At 42.2% G+C, this 13,373-nt stretch overlaps 3 protein-coding genes across 3 annotated transcripts; all 3 read right to left on the bottom strand.

Annotated features, from left to right (window-relative positions):
• Window positions 1–1,482: 1,482 nt before the first annotated feature.
• Window positions 1,483–5,324, bottom strand: LOC108874676 (ribosomal RNA processing protein 36 homolog). Its single transcript, XM_018663188.2, has 8 exons — window positions 5,199–5,324; window positions 3,338–3,726; window positions 3,111–3,243; window positions 2,974–3,040; window positions 2,794–2,898; window positions 2,629–2,706; window positions 2,314–2,431; window positions 1,483–2,199 (listed from the first exon to the last, which is right to left on the bottom strand). The coding sequence occupies exons 2-8, from the start codon at window positions 3,705–3,707 to the stop codon at window positions 2,063–2,065; spliced, it is 1,008 nt and encodes a 335-aa protein (XP_018518704.1). The 5' UTR covers window positions 3,708–3,726; window positions 5,199–5,324; the 3' UTR covers window positions 1,483–2,062.
• Window positions 5,325–5,933: 609 nt separating this feature from the next.
• LOC108874669 (E3 ubiquitin-protein ligase TRIM21-like) lies at window positions 5,934–8,020 on the bottom strand. Its single transcript, XM_018663177.2, has 2 exons — window positions 7,875–8,020; window positions 5,934–7,642 (listed from the first exon to the last, which is right to left on the bottom strand). The coding sequence occupies exon 2, from the start codon at window positions 7,631–7,633 to the stop codon at window positions 5,981–5,983; it is 1,653 nt and encodes a 550-aa protein (XP_018518693.1). The 5' UTR covers window positions 7,634–7,642; window positions 7,875–8,020; the 3' UTR covers window positions 5,934–5,980.
• Window positions 8,021–8,655: 635 nt separating this feature from the next.
• Window positions 8,656–12,989, bottom strand: LOC108874670 (E3 ubiquitin-protein ligase TRIM21). The gene is given in 3 exon segments (XM_018663178.2): window positions 8,656–9,879; window positions 9,881–10,843; window positions 12,825–12,989. Coding segments are annotated over 2 exon segments (1,644 nt in total). The 5' UTR covers window positions 10,835–10,843; window positions 12,825–12,989; the 3' UTR covers window positions 8,656–9,189.
• Window positions 12,990–13,373: the final 384 nt, after the last annotated feature.

Genomic DNA, 13,373 nt, shown 5'->3' on the forward strand with positions numbered 1-13,373 from the left:
TTAACTTTTAGAGACCGGGGGGGCAGAAAGAGAGGGGGGGGGGGGGCAGAAAGAGAGGGGGGGGGGGGGGGGGGGGCAGAAAGAGAGGGGGGGAGGGCACAACAAAAGACGAGAACAGAGCTGATGAAACTTGTTGCAGATGGATTCAGGACTGATTTTATTTAAGTTATTTATTTTTCATTTGACCTGTTTGTTTGTTATTTTATTTTGAAATGACTTTCACTCACCTGTTCCCACTTCCTGCCTCAGCCCTGCAGACACCTGGTCTCTCCTCACCTGCACCTCGTTCCATAATCAGCCTGGACCGTGGTCTGCTTCAGTTTCTGTTTGAGTTCCTGTGGTTTTCTGTTCCTGCTCGTCAGATGATCTGCTCCTCAGACTGAATAATAATAATAATAATAACATAACAGTACATTTTCCTGTGATTTAATACGCTTGTTGTTTTGTCAGGATCGTCTTGAGGCTGCTTCAGCTCCATCACTGATCATCCTCCTCCAGTCGTCTGTGCTCGGCCTCAGAGAAGAACTGTTTCCATCAACAACTCATCATGTCGTCTATGGTAGGTACACATTACAGTATTTTCTTATGATGATGATTTTAACAAGGAAGTCGATGTGTTTGTTCTTCATGATGACTCCTAACTGCATCTGAAAGACAGGATGTGTTTCTGCTCAGTGAGGAAGGATTTCTACAGAGGAAGGTTCAGAGGAACATTTAGAGAATCAGACCGGCTCTGATCCGACACTCAGAGACTTAGAGGTCATTTCACTTTGTTTGGAACCTTCATGAGAAAACAAAGAGTATTTGACTGCAGAGTGATGCTGAATCATTTCATTCTGTGTGTTGAACACAGCTGCAGCTGATACAGTGAATTACAGGTAATGATCAGTTTAATAAGCTCCAGCCTCAGTAAAGATACACAGTCTGTAATTCATCCACTCACACTGACTCACTGAGTCAAACACTCACACTCTTTTACTCAAGTAAAAGTTGTGAGAGTGTAGAAATACTCAGTCCTGTAAGCATCAAATACACACACACCAAAATACCAAAGTAAAAGTTCTCTTAATGCAGAATGGATCATTTCAGATGAATATGTTTTACATTATTGGATTATAATTCCATTCATGTGTTCATCAGTTTAATATTGCAGCAGCTACATTTCCTAACTTTACAGAGAAGTAGGTAGAGTATGAATTCCTCTCTGAGCATCAGTTAGTTTTAACCTATATTTGATTTATTGATCAGATATCAGATCAATATATTTCTGTCTGAAGAGTCGGAGGGTAAAGTATCAGGAAATGGTTTTTGCACACACTCTGAAAACACACTCTGTGGTGAAGTGTACTGATGATGAAACAGTGAATCTGATTCATCGCCCACAGATCCTGAACCAGTTTGTCCTGTAGCTCCCTCTGCTGGTCACGGTCACACACTGCACTGATGTCACTTATAATTCACATGTAAATATAAACGGAGAAATACAGATATCATTTTATTAAAAAAAGAGAAGTGAAGCAGCAAAACATCTGTACAGAGTCTTCACACAAACATTTCTATAAAAACCAAGAGAGAAATGAATCCACCACAGTCCGTTACATTATCCTCATGTCACCATAGAAAACTCAAACATGGTGTGTTTATGGACTCTACTTTTTCTTCCGTGTTTGCTCCTTGATTTGCTGACATCCTGTAAAAGATACGTTTCACTGAACATTCAGATGTCCGAGTGTCCCTGAATGCACCAAAGAGATTTTTTAGTAAAGATCATTCAGCTCTGACAACAACATAAAGGTGAGTCGAGGATAAATCTGACACTGAGTTTGACAAAATGATCTAGACTCAAGGTCGACTTACTGACAAACTGTTCCTGACCTTTCAACTGAGTACGTGTTTCAGTTTCAGTCCAAATTACTTTATCAAACTAAAACGATTGTCCATGAAGAGCGACAGACCACAGCTCCACCAGCAGGCAGACACAGGTCATTACAGGCTGCAGCAGCCGGACTGTCCAGTGAGTTCATCTTGAGCTGTTGTGTCAGTGAACGCCTCACGCAGCCTTCTAGTGCTGCTGCTGCGGCAGCTTCCTGCGGTCCTTCCCGGCGTTCCTCTTCCTCTTCTTGCTCAGGAAGCTCTCCAGTTTGCCGCTCTTCTTCAGCTCCTGGTATTTCTCAGCCAGCTGCAGCTTCTTCTTCTCAGCTGGAAACAAAAACAGTCGGAGGTGAGACAAAGTTCTGCATCACAAATTTCACCCTTTAGATGCAGCAGCAGCCTGAACTGAACCCAGACGTTCGGTCTGAAGTCAACTCTTACATTTCTTGATGAAGAACGGTCGAGCGCCCTGATTGGCTCGTTCTCTCTGCTGCCTCTTGAACTGCAGCTCTCTCTCTCTCTGCTGCTCTCGGCTCTTCCTCGCTCGCTCCTGGTTTTCCTGCAGAGAGTCACAGGTCACATGTTTAAAACAGACGCCCTCCACATGCACTGCGACAACGTCCTTCTCTTTTACTGTGAAAACCCTGCAGGAAGTGCTGGATGCTGCTTCCAGACTTTCTTCATGTGGTCTCAGCTCCTGGTCTGATCTGAAACGCTGCATGAGGAGTGAATAAACCCGGCGGTGTAGAGACTCACCATCCTCTTCAGAAGGAACTGCAGCTTCTCCTTCCTCTGGTTGCTCTTCTTCGTCCTCTTCAGCTGCTTCTGGATGACCTGCAGACAGACAGACAGACAGACAGTCAGACTCTGAATCAGTTCTGCAGCTCGTCTCATAAACTCCGTCTGATCAGGTCGTCTCACCTCTTTCTCTCTCTGTTTGATGTCGTTGATGAATTTATACGTCTTGTCAAAGATCTCAGGTTTGTATTCTCCGGACAGGTCGTCAAATCGAGGATCTCTCAGTGTCTAGAGAACCAGAAACACCTGAGGTCAGTCCAGCTGAATAAAGGATTCTTAGAAACACAGACTCTGCAGACTCACTGGTTTCTTGATGGGGACGACCTGACGGAGGAACGGAGCTGGTTTCTTGGCTGAGATCTCCATCGGTCTGAAACAGACACACAGTTAAAACCCAGAGATAAGTGTTGGGTTTTGAAGCAGGCGGCGACGCTCTCCACCTGTTCTTGTTCAGCCGTTTCTTCTTGCCCGTCTCTCGTTTCTTGGCGCTGCCGTAGGCGACCTCGTTGTAAACTTTGGTTCCCACTTTGCTCTGCAGCTTCATGATGTCCTCAAAGGACATGTTGGACAGTTCTGGGACGGTCAGAGGACACAGAGAGACGTCAATCAGACAGGAAACAGACGGTGAACAGAGACTTGTCTGTTCTAACCTCGGCGAGAAACTCACCTTTTTTAATGTCGTCTCTGGTCTGGAGCTCACTGCTGCCACCAGCAACCTCTGAGTCTTCATCCTCCTCCTCCTCCTCCTCTGAGGCCTCACTGTCCCCATCGTCTTCATCCTCTCCCTCAGCCTCCTCCTCTTCATCACCATCATCTGATTCTTCCTCTTCTTCTTCTCCATCTCCATCAGACCCTTCCTCCTCCTCCTCTCCTCCCTGGTACCTCTCTCCCTCCTCAGCTCCTCCTCTTCCTCCTCTCTCTGTGAGCAGAGTGAAGTTCCTCTCCACGTCAGAGTCGTCGTCATCATCGCTGCTGCTCGTCGTCCTCGTCCTCTTCGAGGCCTCCACCTCCCTCCGCTGCTTCTCTTTCACCTTCATCGTGGTTTTCGTGGCTCAGCTGTGGAAAAACAAATGAGGAAGAGTCAGACCTGACGCTGGTTCAGGAGAGGAAGGTGATACTGATATTCCACTTTTCTTTTCTGGATTATTTTGTGGTTTTGAGAAACATGGAGAGAGTGACATGAAGCACAGGTCCTCAAATATAATACTGTATAATCATTTAATATATAATAATATAACATGTATATATCATAATATGTATTTGATCGTCTCCTATGTTTTAGTTTTTTAAGACAGTAAAATAAACATGATTGTGTTTGTCTGTTATGACATTCTCTACTGAGAAATCAACTGATTATTAAACAAGATAAATGTCAGGTGTATTGATAATGAAAATGATTGAAATAAAGGAGCTCAACACAAACTGGATCAGGTCCTGATACAGTTGATACTCAATGGCGCAAATTTCTAACAGAATCGTGATGAATCACAAAGACACGGTATGAAATAAAGCTCGGGGTCTCACTTTGCCCATTTAATAAACTGTTGCAATAACGCTTCCCGCCACTGGTGGCAGCAGTGAGCACAACGCCGCCATCTTGGAGATAAAGTTAGTTGTATTAAGTTGAATGAAATTCACCTGCGCTATGTCGGTTTAAGTTCAGTTTTTGTTATAAAACACGCGCCTGACATCAACATGTATCCTCCCGAACTGTTACAGAGAAGTTCAACTGTCCTCTGATGGGTTTTTATAATCAGTGTTTGTCTGATTAGGCAACTTTATTAGCACTGAATGTCTAAAATGACCACTTCACGGCATCAGGGCTGCTAACTAGCTGGTAAGCTAACTATCCAGCGGTGCTCGGCGATCTATAAACTCATAATTTTTGAAATAAGTTAATGTATATGCGGTGTCATGTTGTTACTGTTGGTAAACCTTCCTTGATATTTCATGTTTTAACGTTTGATACAAGCTAAGCAGCAGTTCCCTCGTAGCGCAACGAAGGGTGAACCAAACCCCATGTACAAAAGCAGCATTTTTTAAATTCCTAGCTTATTGGCGTATTAAAATACAGCTTAGCGCTTGACTCTGTGTATCGAAGATTTCTTTAAGAGCTATTTGTAAATTCGGGCAATATCGACTGATGTTGCAGATTATTTTACGATACAATTTCCAATTTCCACATTTCTACGTTAGCCGTTGTCTTATTTACGTTGTTTACCGGGGCAAGTGGGGTCCACCTGTGTAAAAAGTTGATTTATTTTGGTATCGAGTCTTTCTCTACCAATGATTAATATGCCGAATCAAGAAATGGATGGTAAGGAAACGTAGGACGCTCACATTAAGATTTTATCTTCAATATGCCTTCGCTGATAATCAAAGAAAATTTAAACCGGCAGATTTTCAGTTGAGTCTGACGTGACGCTCTCCTCGGTAACCAGAGATCAGGAGCTATTTAACATGTCTGCCATTAAGCTTCATTACAGACTCACTCTCTGGCGGTTTAACTAATATAAAGGTTTATATACCTGGTAATGAAGTTGATGTTACAGTCCTGTTTTGCAGAGCTCCATTATCCACGTGTGTCCACAGCTTCAAGTGTCAATCCAGAAGATAAACAAAGCACTTCCGGTTTCAAAATAAAAGTATAAATGGATTGTTAGACAGTTTTGGATTAAAGAGAGGAGCAACCGTACCACCAAAAACTGTTAGCTATATTAATATATAATATTCACACAGGTTTGTTGTCGTCCTGGGTCCAGTTCGGCTTTATTCCTATCTGAATATTTTTCTACACTGTTGTATTTTGTAGGCAAAAATACTTACTTCCCCTCAGGGACAGACTGACATGCGCAGTGCTGTTGCAAAGCAAAGATGGATAATTGTAACAAGTAGTAGTTGTAACAGCTGACTCACACCAATCCAAAGCTTTTTACATTTATTTAATTATTTTTAATGTGAGGAACAAAGATAAAACAGGTCTAAGAAAAAGCAAAAAGCAAAAATCTGACATTAAATACAACAATGTCATAATAAACATGAGTCATATTCAGATGGAAACATGTTTCCACTGTACATTATTGTGAACATCAGTTCCCATAAAAGACAGTGAATCTTTTCATTTAAAAACTGGTCAGTTTCATTGTTTGGTTTGTTTTTATGTCTCTGATCCACTGGCATCCTCGTCTTTACATCTGTACCACTGCTGTAGTATAGATACTTTGTCTGCTGTATATTTACAGTGTAGACATCAAATGGAAAGATGACTTTAATAAGTTTATTCATTGTTGACTGTTTCTTCATAAAAAGATCAGACAGTTTGATTGACAGGACAGATGATCAGAGGAGCAGAGTTTTTACCACAATCATTATTACAGGGACTAAAAAATGGGTAGAGTTTCTCAGTGAAGGAGCAGCCAGTAAAGGAGTAGATGAGAGCTGCAGCATCTACGTCATAAAAGGAGACCAGACCCTCCTCATAATCCACAAACACCCCCACCTTCTCAGGACCAGACTTCAGAGAGAGACAGACACGAGGGTTATCAAGAGCTTTGTGTTCATTTCCATTTCTCAACCATATCGTCCAGTAACCATTTTGAGGGCTCGCAGTGATTTCTCCCTTCCTGTTGATCGACTCTCTGGCCACTCCTAAATCCCAGTCAGTCTTTCCTTTAACCTGAACCTCAAAGTAAAATCTGCCTGAAGAGAAACTTTGCTTTCCTAGAATATTAACACAATAAGAAAATCTCTCTGGGTTGTCTGGGAGATTTTCCCTCACATCACCATGTTTCACTTGTTTTTGATCATCAGACAGGATGAGTTTAGGATGAGCTGTATCAGGATCCAGAGTCACATCCACTGCATACTGCTGGACCCTCTTCAGCTCAGCCTCAAACAGCTTCTTCATCTCTTTACTGAGCGTCTCCTCCAGCTGAGCCACAGCTCTCACCACAGTCCCCTCATATGATGGTGGACGGACTCTGACCTCTGTCCAGTCCTTGGTGGGTGGAGCAGCTTTCAGGGATGGGAAGTTTTGGAGGAGGTGGAGGTGGTCTTCAGAGAGTGAGAGCTGCTCCACCTCAGTGCTTCTCTTCATCAGCTCAGAGATTTCCTGTTCCAGCTCTGTGATCAAGTCTTCAGCCTGTTTCTCTGTGGTTTTCTGTTTCTCTTCCATCTCCTTTATGAGCTGGTTCAGGCCTCTGTCAACAGACTCCTTCAGAGCAGTGAAGACCTGAACACCTTCTGCTTTCTCTCTGTCTGCATCATCTTTACTGATCTTGACTGAGTGTTTGATCTCCTCAATCTTCAGTCGTCTCTTCTGGATCATCTGCTGAATTTCAGCCTCTGTCTTCTCCAGCTCTGCCTTCTTTCCTTCATATTCTTCTTTCAGAGGAACAAACTCATGTGTCCTGTGGTCTAAAACAGAGCAGAGCATGCAGACACATGTCTGGTCGGTCTTACAGAACAGCTCCAGAGGTTTATCGTGCTTCGTACACATCCTGTCTTCCAGGTTCTCCACAGGGTCCATCAGCTGATGTCTTTTCAGGCCTGATGCTGTCAGATGAGGCTCCAGGTGAGTCTCACAGTAGGAGGTCAGACACACCAGGCAGGACTTCAGGGCCTTCAGTTTGGTTCCAGTGCAGACGTCACAGGAAACTTCTCCTGGTTTGGCAACTTGTTGCTCTGAGCTGCTGCTGCTGGCTTTCTGTTGAGTTGACTTGTTGAGTTTTCTGAACTTAGCAACCATCTCAGAGATGAAAGTATTGATGTACAGCTCAGGTCTTGTGTTAAAAACCTTTTTACACACCGGACACAGGTACTGGTCAGCAGTGTTCCAGTGTTCAGTGATGCAGTTTTTGCAGTAGTTGTGTCCACATGGTGTGGAGACTGGATCAGTGAACACATCCAGACAGATGGAGCACAGAAACTGATTTTCAGATCTCAGGTTGCTGGCAGCAGACATGTCTACACACTGAGAACAAAAGTGAAAGTAGAAAAAAAGTTTTATTTACAGAATTGTTCATTTTGTGTTGAGAAAAAATACAACTTAATTCTACAGTGTAACATCACTCGACATCTCTTCTTAACTCTTTATTTTTTGTGTTCATATGAGATGAAAAGAGTAGAACTTCCTGTTTGATTCGACCTCTCAGTTTGTGTTAATGCTGTTTGTTGAAACAGTAAATATTATCAGCTGTACTCACCAGTATTTGAGCAGTTGTTGAGAATATCCTGATGAACTCTGTTTAATTTTTTTTAGACAGAAACACAGAGATTTGTCTCGACTGCAGCTCTGCTGTCACTCTGACAAACTTTCAGTTTCATTTAATTAAAACGGACGCTGAAGGTTTCCTGTTTCTAGCGTTGCTCCACCTCTCACCGCAGCTCTGTCTGTGAGGTTTGGTTTCCTCCTTCAGGTTTAGATATTTTTACAGTGACATATATTTGGCACAAGATGAGTTTAATCTTTTGTGAAACTTATTGTCACAGCTCACTGAACAGTTTTCACAAACAGTGTTTCTTCAGTCCTCTACAGCTCTGCAACAATCCCATCATCAGTCCAGAGTTCAGTTCACTACCTGTTTTATAATGTTCTAACCTCTTCATGTGATTCTTGTGTTTGCTCCTTTCTTCCAGTTGTTTCTGAATCAGATGAGGATGTTAAAGGTGTGTACAGTCTGTCCATGACTTTAACTAACTCTCTGATGTGTGCTGTGATGCTGACCTCTGCTGGACACAGGTGAGAAACACATCTGACTCGTACAAACCACTTCCTCAAACAGTTCACTGAACTCTGTTTGATGGACTTTTGTTTACAGCTGTTCTTCACCTTTAAATTACAGTGTAAATCTCTCATATTATGACTTGGTTGTCTCATCAGTGAATAGACACAGTTCATTTCTGAGCTCAAACTGTTCAAACCTTCAGAGTTAAAACATATTATAGGCTGAGACATCAGGAACACAAACAGCTGACTCACACCAATCCAAAGCTTTTTGCATTTATTATTATTTTAAAGATTTTTTAAAGAAACATAGATTATAGAGTTCTGGTTTATTCATGGTAAAGAGCTTTTACAAATATTAGATCAGATTACATGACATTTAACAGAAAAACCTGATGGGCTCTGATCATTTTACCATATTTCCCATTTGGAAAAAGTTTTAGAAGATAAAACTGTATTAGAAAAGTTAAAAGACAAAAAACACCATACCTTAAAAACAACAAAACATGAATAAATCTTAACCTCATGAATCATATTCAGATGGAAACATGTTTCCACTGTACATTAGAACATCAGTTCCCATAAATGACAGTGAATCTTTTCATTTAAAAACTGATCAGTTGTCATTGTTTGGTTTGTTTTTATGTCTCTGATCCACTGGCATCCTCGTCTTTACATCTGTACCACTGCTGTAGTATAGATACTTTGTCTGCTGTATATTTACAGTGTAGACATCAAATGGAAAGATGACTTTAATAAGTTTATTCATTGTTGACTGTTTCATCATAAAAAGATCAGACAGTTTGATTGACAGGACAGATGATCAGAGGAGCAGAGTTTTTACCACCTTCATTGGTACATGGACTGAAGAATGGGTAGAGTTTCTCAGTGAAGGAGCAGCCAGTAAAGGAGTAGATGAGAGCTGCAGCATCTACGTCATAAAAGGAGACCAGACCCTCCTCATAATCCACAAACACCCCCACCTTCTCAGGACCAGACTTCAGAGAGAGAGTGATTGGAGGGACAGCATTAGCTTTGTACTCATTTCCATTTCTCAGCCAAATCGTCCAGTAACCATTCCGAGGGCTCAGTTTGATGTCTCCCCTCCTCTTGATCGACTCTCTGGCCACTCCTAAAGTCCATTTAGTCTTTCCTTTAACCTGAACCTCAAAGTAAAATCTGCCTGAAGAGAAACTCTGCTTTCCTAAGACAAAGACACAATAAGAAAACCTCCCTGGGTTGTCTGGAAGATTTTTCTTCACATCACCATGTTTCACTTGTTTCTCATCATCAGACAGAATGAGTTTAGGATGTGCTGTATCAGGATCCAGAGTCACATCCACTGCATACTGCTGGACCCTCTTCAGCTCAGCCTCAAACAGCTTCTTCATCTCTTTACTGAGCGTCTCCTCCAGCTGAGCCACAGCTCTCACCACAGTCCCCTCATATGATGGTGGACGGACTCTGACCTCTGTCCAGTCCTTTGGTGGGTGGAGCAGCTTTCAGGGATGGGAAGTTTTGGAGGAGGTGGAGGTGGTCTTCAGAGAGTGAGAGCTGCTCCACCTCAGTGCTTCTCTTCATCAGCTCAGAGATTTCCTGTTCCAGCTCTGTGATCAAGTCTTCAGCCTGTTTCTCTGTGGTTTTCTGTTTCTCTTCCATCTCCTTTATGAGCTGGTTCAGGCCTCTGTCAACAGACTCCTTCAGAGCAGTGAAGACCTGAACACCTTCTGCTTTCTCTCTGTCTGCATCATCTTTACTGATCTTGACTGAGTGTTTGATCTCCTCAATCTTCAGTCGTCTCTTCTGGATCATCTGCTGAATTTCAGCCTCTGTCTTCTCCAGCTCTGCCTTCTTTCGTTCACATTCTTCTTTCACAGGAACAAACTCATGTGTCCTGTGGTCTAAAACAGAGCAGAGCATGCAGACACATGTGTGGTCGGTCTTACAGAACAGCTCCAGAGGTTTATCGTGCTTCGTACACATCCTGTCTTCCAGGTTCTCCACAGGGTCCATCAGCTGATGTCTTTTCAGGCCTGACGCTGTCAGATGAGGCTCCAGGTGAGTCTCACAGTAGGAGGTCAGACACACCAGGCAGGACTTCAGGGCCTTCAGTTTGGTTCCAGTGCAGACGTCACAGGAAACTTCTCCTGGTTTGGCAACTTGTTGCTCTGAGCTGCTGCTGCTGGCTTTCTGTTGAGCTTCCTGTCTGAACTGAGCAACCATCTCAGAGAACAAAGTGTTGATGTGAATTTCAGGTCTTCTTTTAAAAACCTTGTTACACATGGGACACCTGGATTGGACATTAATATTCCAGTGTGTCGTGATGCAGTTTTTGCAGTAGTTGTGTCCACATGGTGTGGTGACTGGATCAGTGAACACATCCAGACAGATGGAGCACAGAAACTGATCTTCAGATCTCAGGTTGCTGGCAGCAGACATGTCTACACCCTGAGAACAAAAGTGAAAGTGTGAATAACTTTGATTTACAGACTCATTCACAAGAAAAAAGAAACAAAATCCTCAAAACTTTTACGTTAATTAACCAAACTGTTAAGTTGGGGGGAACTGACCCAGCCATGCATTGTGCTCCCACTGCCTTCTTCTAACTTATCAAAAGGGTAAAGGAACTAACTTTAATCAAAGAAGAAGAGGTATAACTGAACTACCAGAGGTCTGCAGCCTAAACTAAAACAACAAAACCCAGCAATAGAACACATTCTGGGGAAAGGCCAGGTTGGAAAGAAACAAGGATGAGCAGGGAGAAGAAAACTCCTCACAGCCTGCTTCTGTACAGTTAGGCCCAAAAATATTTGGACAGTGACACAAGTTTTGTTATTTTAGCTGTTAATGAAAACATATTCAGGTTACAATTATATAATCAACATGGGCTTAAAGTCCAGACTCTCAGCTGTAATTTGAGAGTATTCACATCCAAATTGGAGCAAGGGTTTAGGAATTACAGCTCTTTAATACGTAGCCGCCTCTTTTTCAAGGGACCAAAAGTAATTGAACAATTGACTCAGAAGGCTACAAAAAAAAATAATAATAATAATAAGGCTGCATGGGCTCTTCCCTCATTAACCTGTCATCAATTAAGCAGTTAAAAGGTCTGGAGTTGATTCCAGGTGTGGTGTTTGCATTTGGAAGCTGTTGCTGTGAACACACAACATGCGGTAAAAGGAGCTCTCAATGGAGGTGAAAGGATTCATCACAAGGTGCAAACCATTAATCAGCCTCAAAAATAGAAAGGTCAGAATTGACTTTGCCAAAAAACACCTGAAGAAGCCAGCCCAGTTCTGGAACAGCTTTCTTTGGACAGATGAGACTAAGATCAACCTATAACAGAATGATGGGAAGAAGAAAGTCTGGAGAAGAATTGGAACAGCTCATGATTCGAAGCACACCACATCTTCTGTAAAACATGGTGGAGGCAGTGTAATGGCATGGACATGCATGGCTTCCAATGGCACTGGGTCACTTGTGTTTATTGATGATGTGACAAAAGACAGAAGCAGCTGGGTGAATTCTGAAGTGTATAGGGATACACTTTCTGCTCAGATTCAGCCAAATGCAGCAAAGTTGATTGGACGGCGCTTCACAGTACAGATGGACAATGATCCAAAACAAGCAAAGAAGTGGAATATTCTGCAATGGCCGAGTCAGTCACCAGAACTCAAACCAGTCGAGCATGCATTTCACTTGTTCAAGACAAAACTTAAGGCAGAAAGACCCTCAAACAAGCAACAACTGAAGACAGCTGCAGTAAAGGCCTGGCAAAGCATCACAAAGGCGGAAACCCAGCGTTTGGTGATGTCCATGGGTTCCAGACTTCAGGCAGTCATTGCCTGCAAAGGATTCTCAACAAAATATTGAAGTAACATTTTACTTAGGGTTATGTTTATTTGTCCAATTACTTTTGAGCCCCTGAAATGAGGATCGTTTATATAAAAATAGCTACAATTCCTACATGTTTAATCATATATTTTTGTTCAACCCTTTGAATTAAACCTTAAAGTCTGCATTTCATTTCCGTTGTAGTTGTTTCATTTCAAATCCAATGTGGTGGCATGCAGAGCCCAAATCATGAAGATTGTGTCACTGCCCAAATATTTTTGAGCCTAACTGTATATCCCCTCCTCCTCCTCCTCCTCCTCCTCCTCCTCCTGTGTAATAATTACACTCAGATGCTGCAGAAGAGGAGGAGAGGGAGGAGAGACAGAGCTGGCTACAAACACCTAGAGGCCCATCTAACGGTCGAGTATTTCAGTTAGAACGTTTATGTTGATTTCTACAGTTTAATGTCCCATAACTTCACACAAGTCATCTGTCAAGCATTAGTATGAAAAGAAAAGAGTGGAACTTTCTGTTTGATTCGACCTCTGAGTTTGGTTTAATGCTGTTTGTTGTAAATATTATCAGCTGTACTCACCAGTATTTGAGCAGTTGTAGAAAATATCCTGATGAACTCTGTTAAAGATGGATTCTTTAATGGGTTCTATTTATCTATTTTTCTTCAGACAGAAACACAGAGATTTGTCTCGACTGCAGCTCTGCTGTCGCTCTGACAAAGTTTCAGTTTCATTTCATTTAAACTGAAGCTGAAGGGTTCATGTTTCATGTGTTTCTCCACCTCTCACTGCAGCTCTGCAGTGTTCAAACATGATTATTGTGAGCACAGAGTTTAATGTTTAGAGAAACTTGTTAATGATTTTAACAGCTTTTTTTCAGCAGCTCACTGAACAGTTTTCACAAAAAAGGTCAGTCCCACAAACAAGAATAAATCTTAGAATCACTTTAATGACCTAAAATAAAGGTGTAGAAGCCCAGTGGAGTCGTATTTCTGCCTCTGGAGCTGTAGAGTCTGATCTGTGATGACAAGTCTCCTGCTGCTCCTACAACTCCACTCAACACCTGCTGCTAGAATTAGAAATTACTTACACTGTTATTAGTTGTATTGCTATGTTAGCAGTTAATACTT

The sequence above is a fragment of the Lates calcarifer genome, unplaced genomic scaffold (genome assembly GCF_001640805.2).
Source record: "Lates calcarifer isolate ASB-BC8 unplaced genomic scaffold, TLL_Latcal_v3 _unitig_5494_quiver_732, whole genome shotgun sequence".
NCBI classification, from domain to species: Eukaryota; Metazoa; Chordata; class Actinopteri; family Centropomidae; genus Lates; species Lates calcarifer.

Excerpts from the sequence above, each read along its gene's own strand:
- LOC108874676 (XM_018663188.2), bottom strand. The coding sequence starts at position 3,707 with ATGAAGGTGAAAGAGAAGCAGCGGAGGGAGGTGGAGGCCTCGAAGAGG. Across the intron at positions 3,244-3,337 it reads CAGAGACGACATTAAAAAAG|AACTGTCCAACATGTCCTTT; the intron begins GTGAGTTTCTCG and ends TGACCGTCCCAG. Across the intron at positions 2,432-2,628 it reads AGTTCCTTCTGAAGAGGATG|GAAAACCAGGAGCGAGCGAG; the intron begins GTGAGTCTCTAC and ends GACTCTCTGCAG.
- LOC108874669 (XM_018663177.2), bottom strand. The coding sequence starts at position 7,633 with ATGTCTGCTGCCAGCAACCTGAGATCTGAAAATCAGTTTCTGTGCTCC.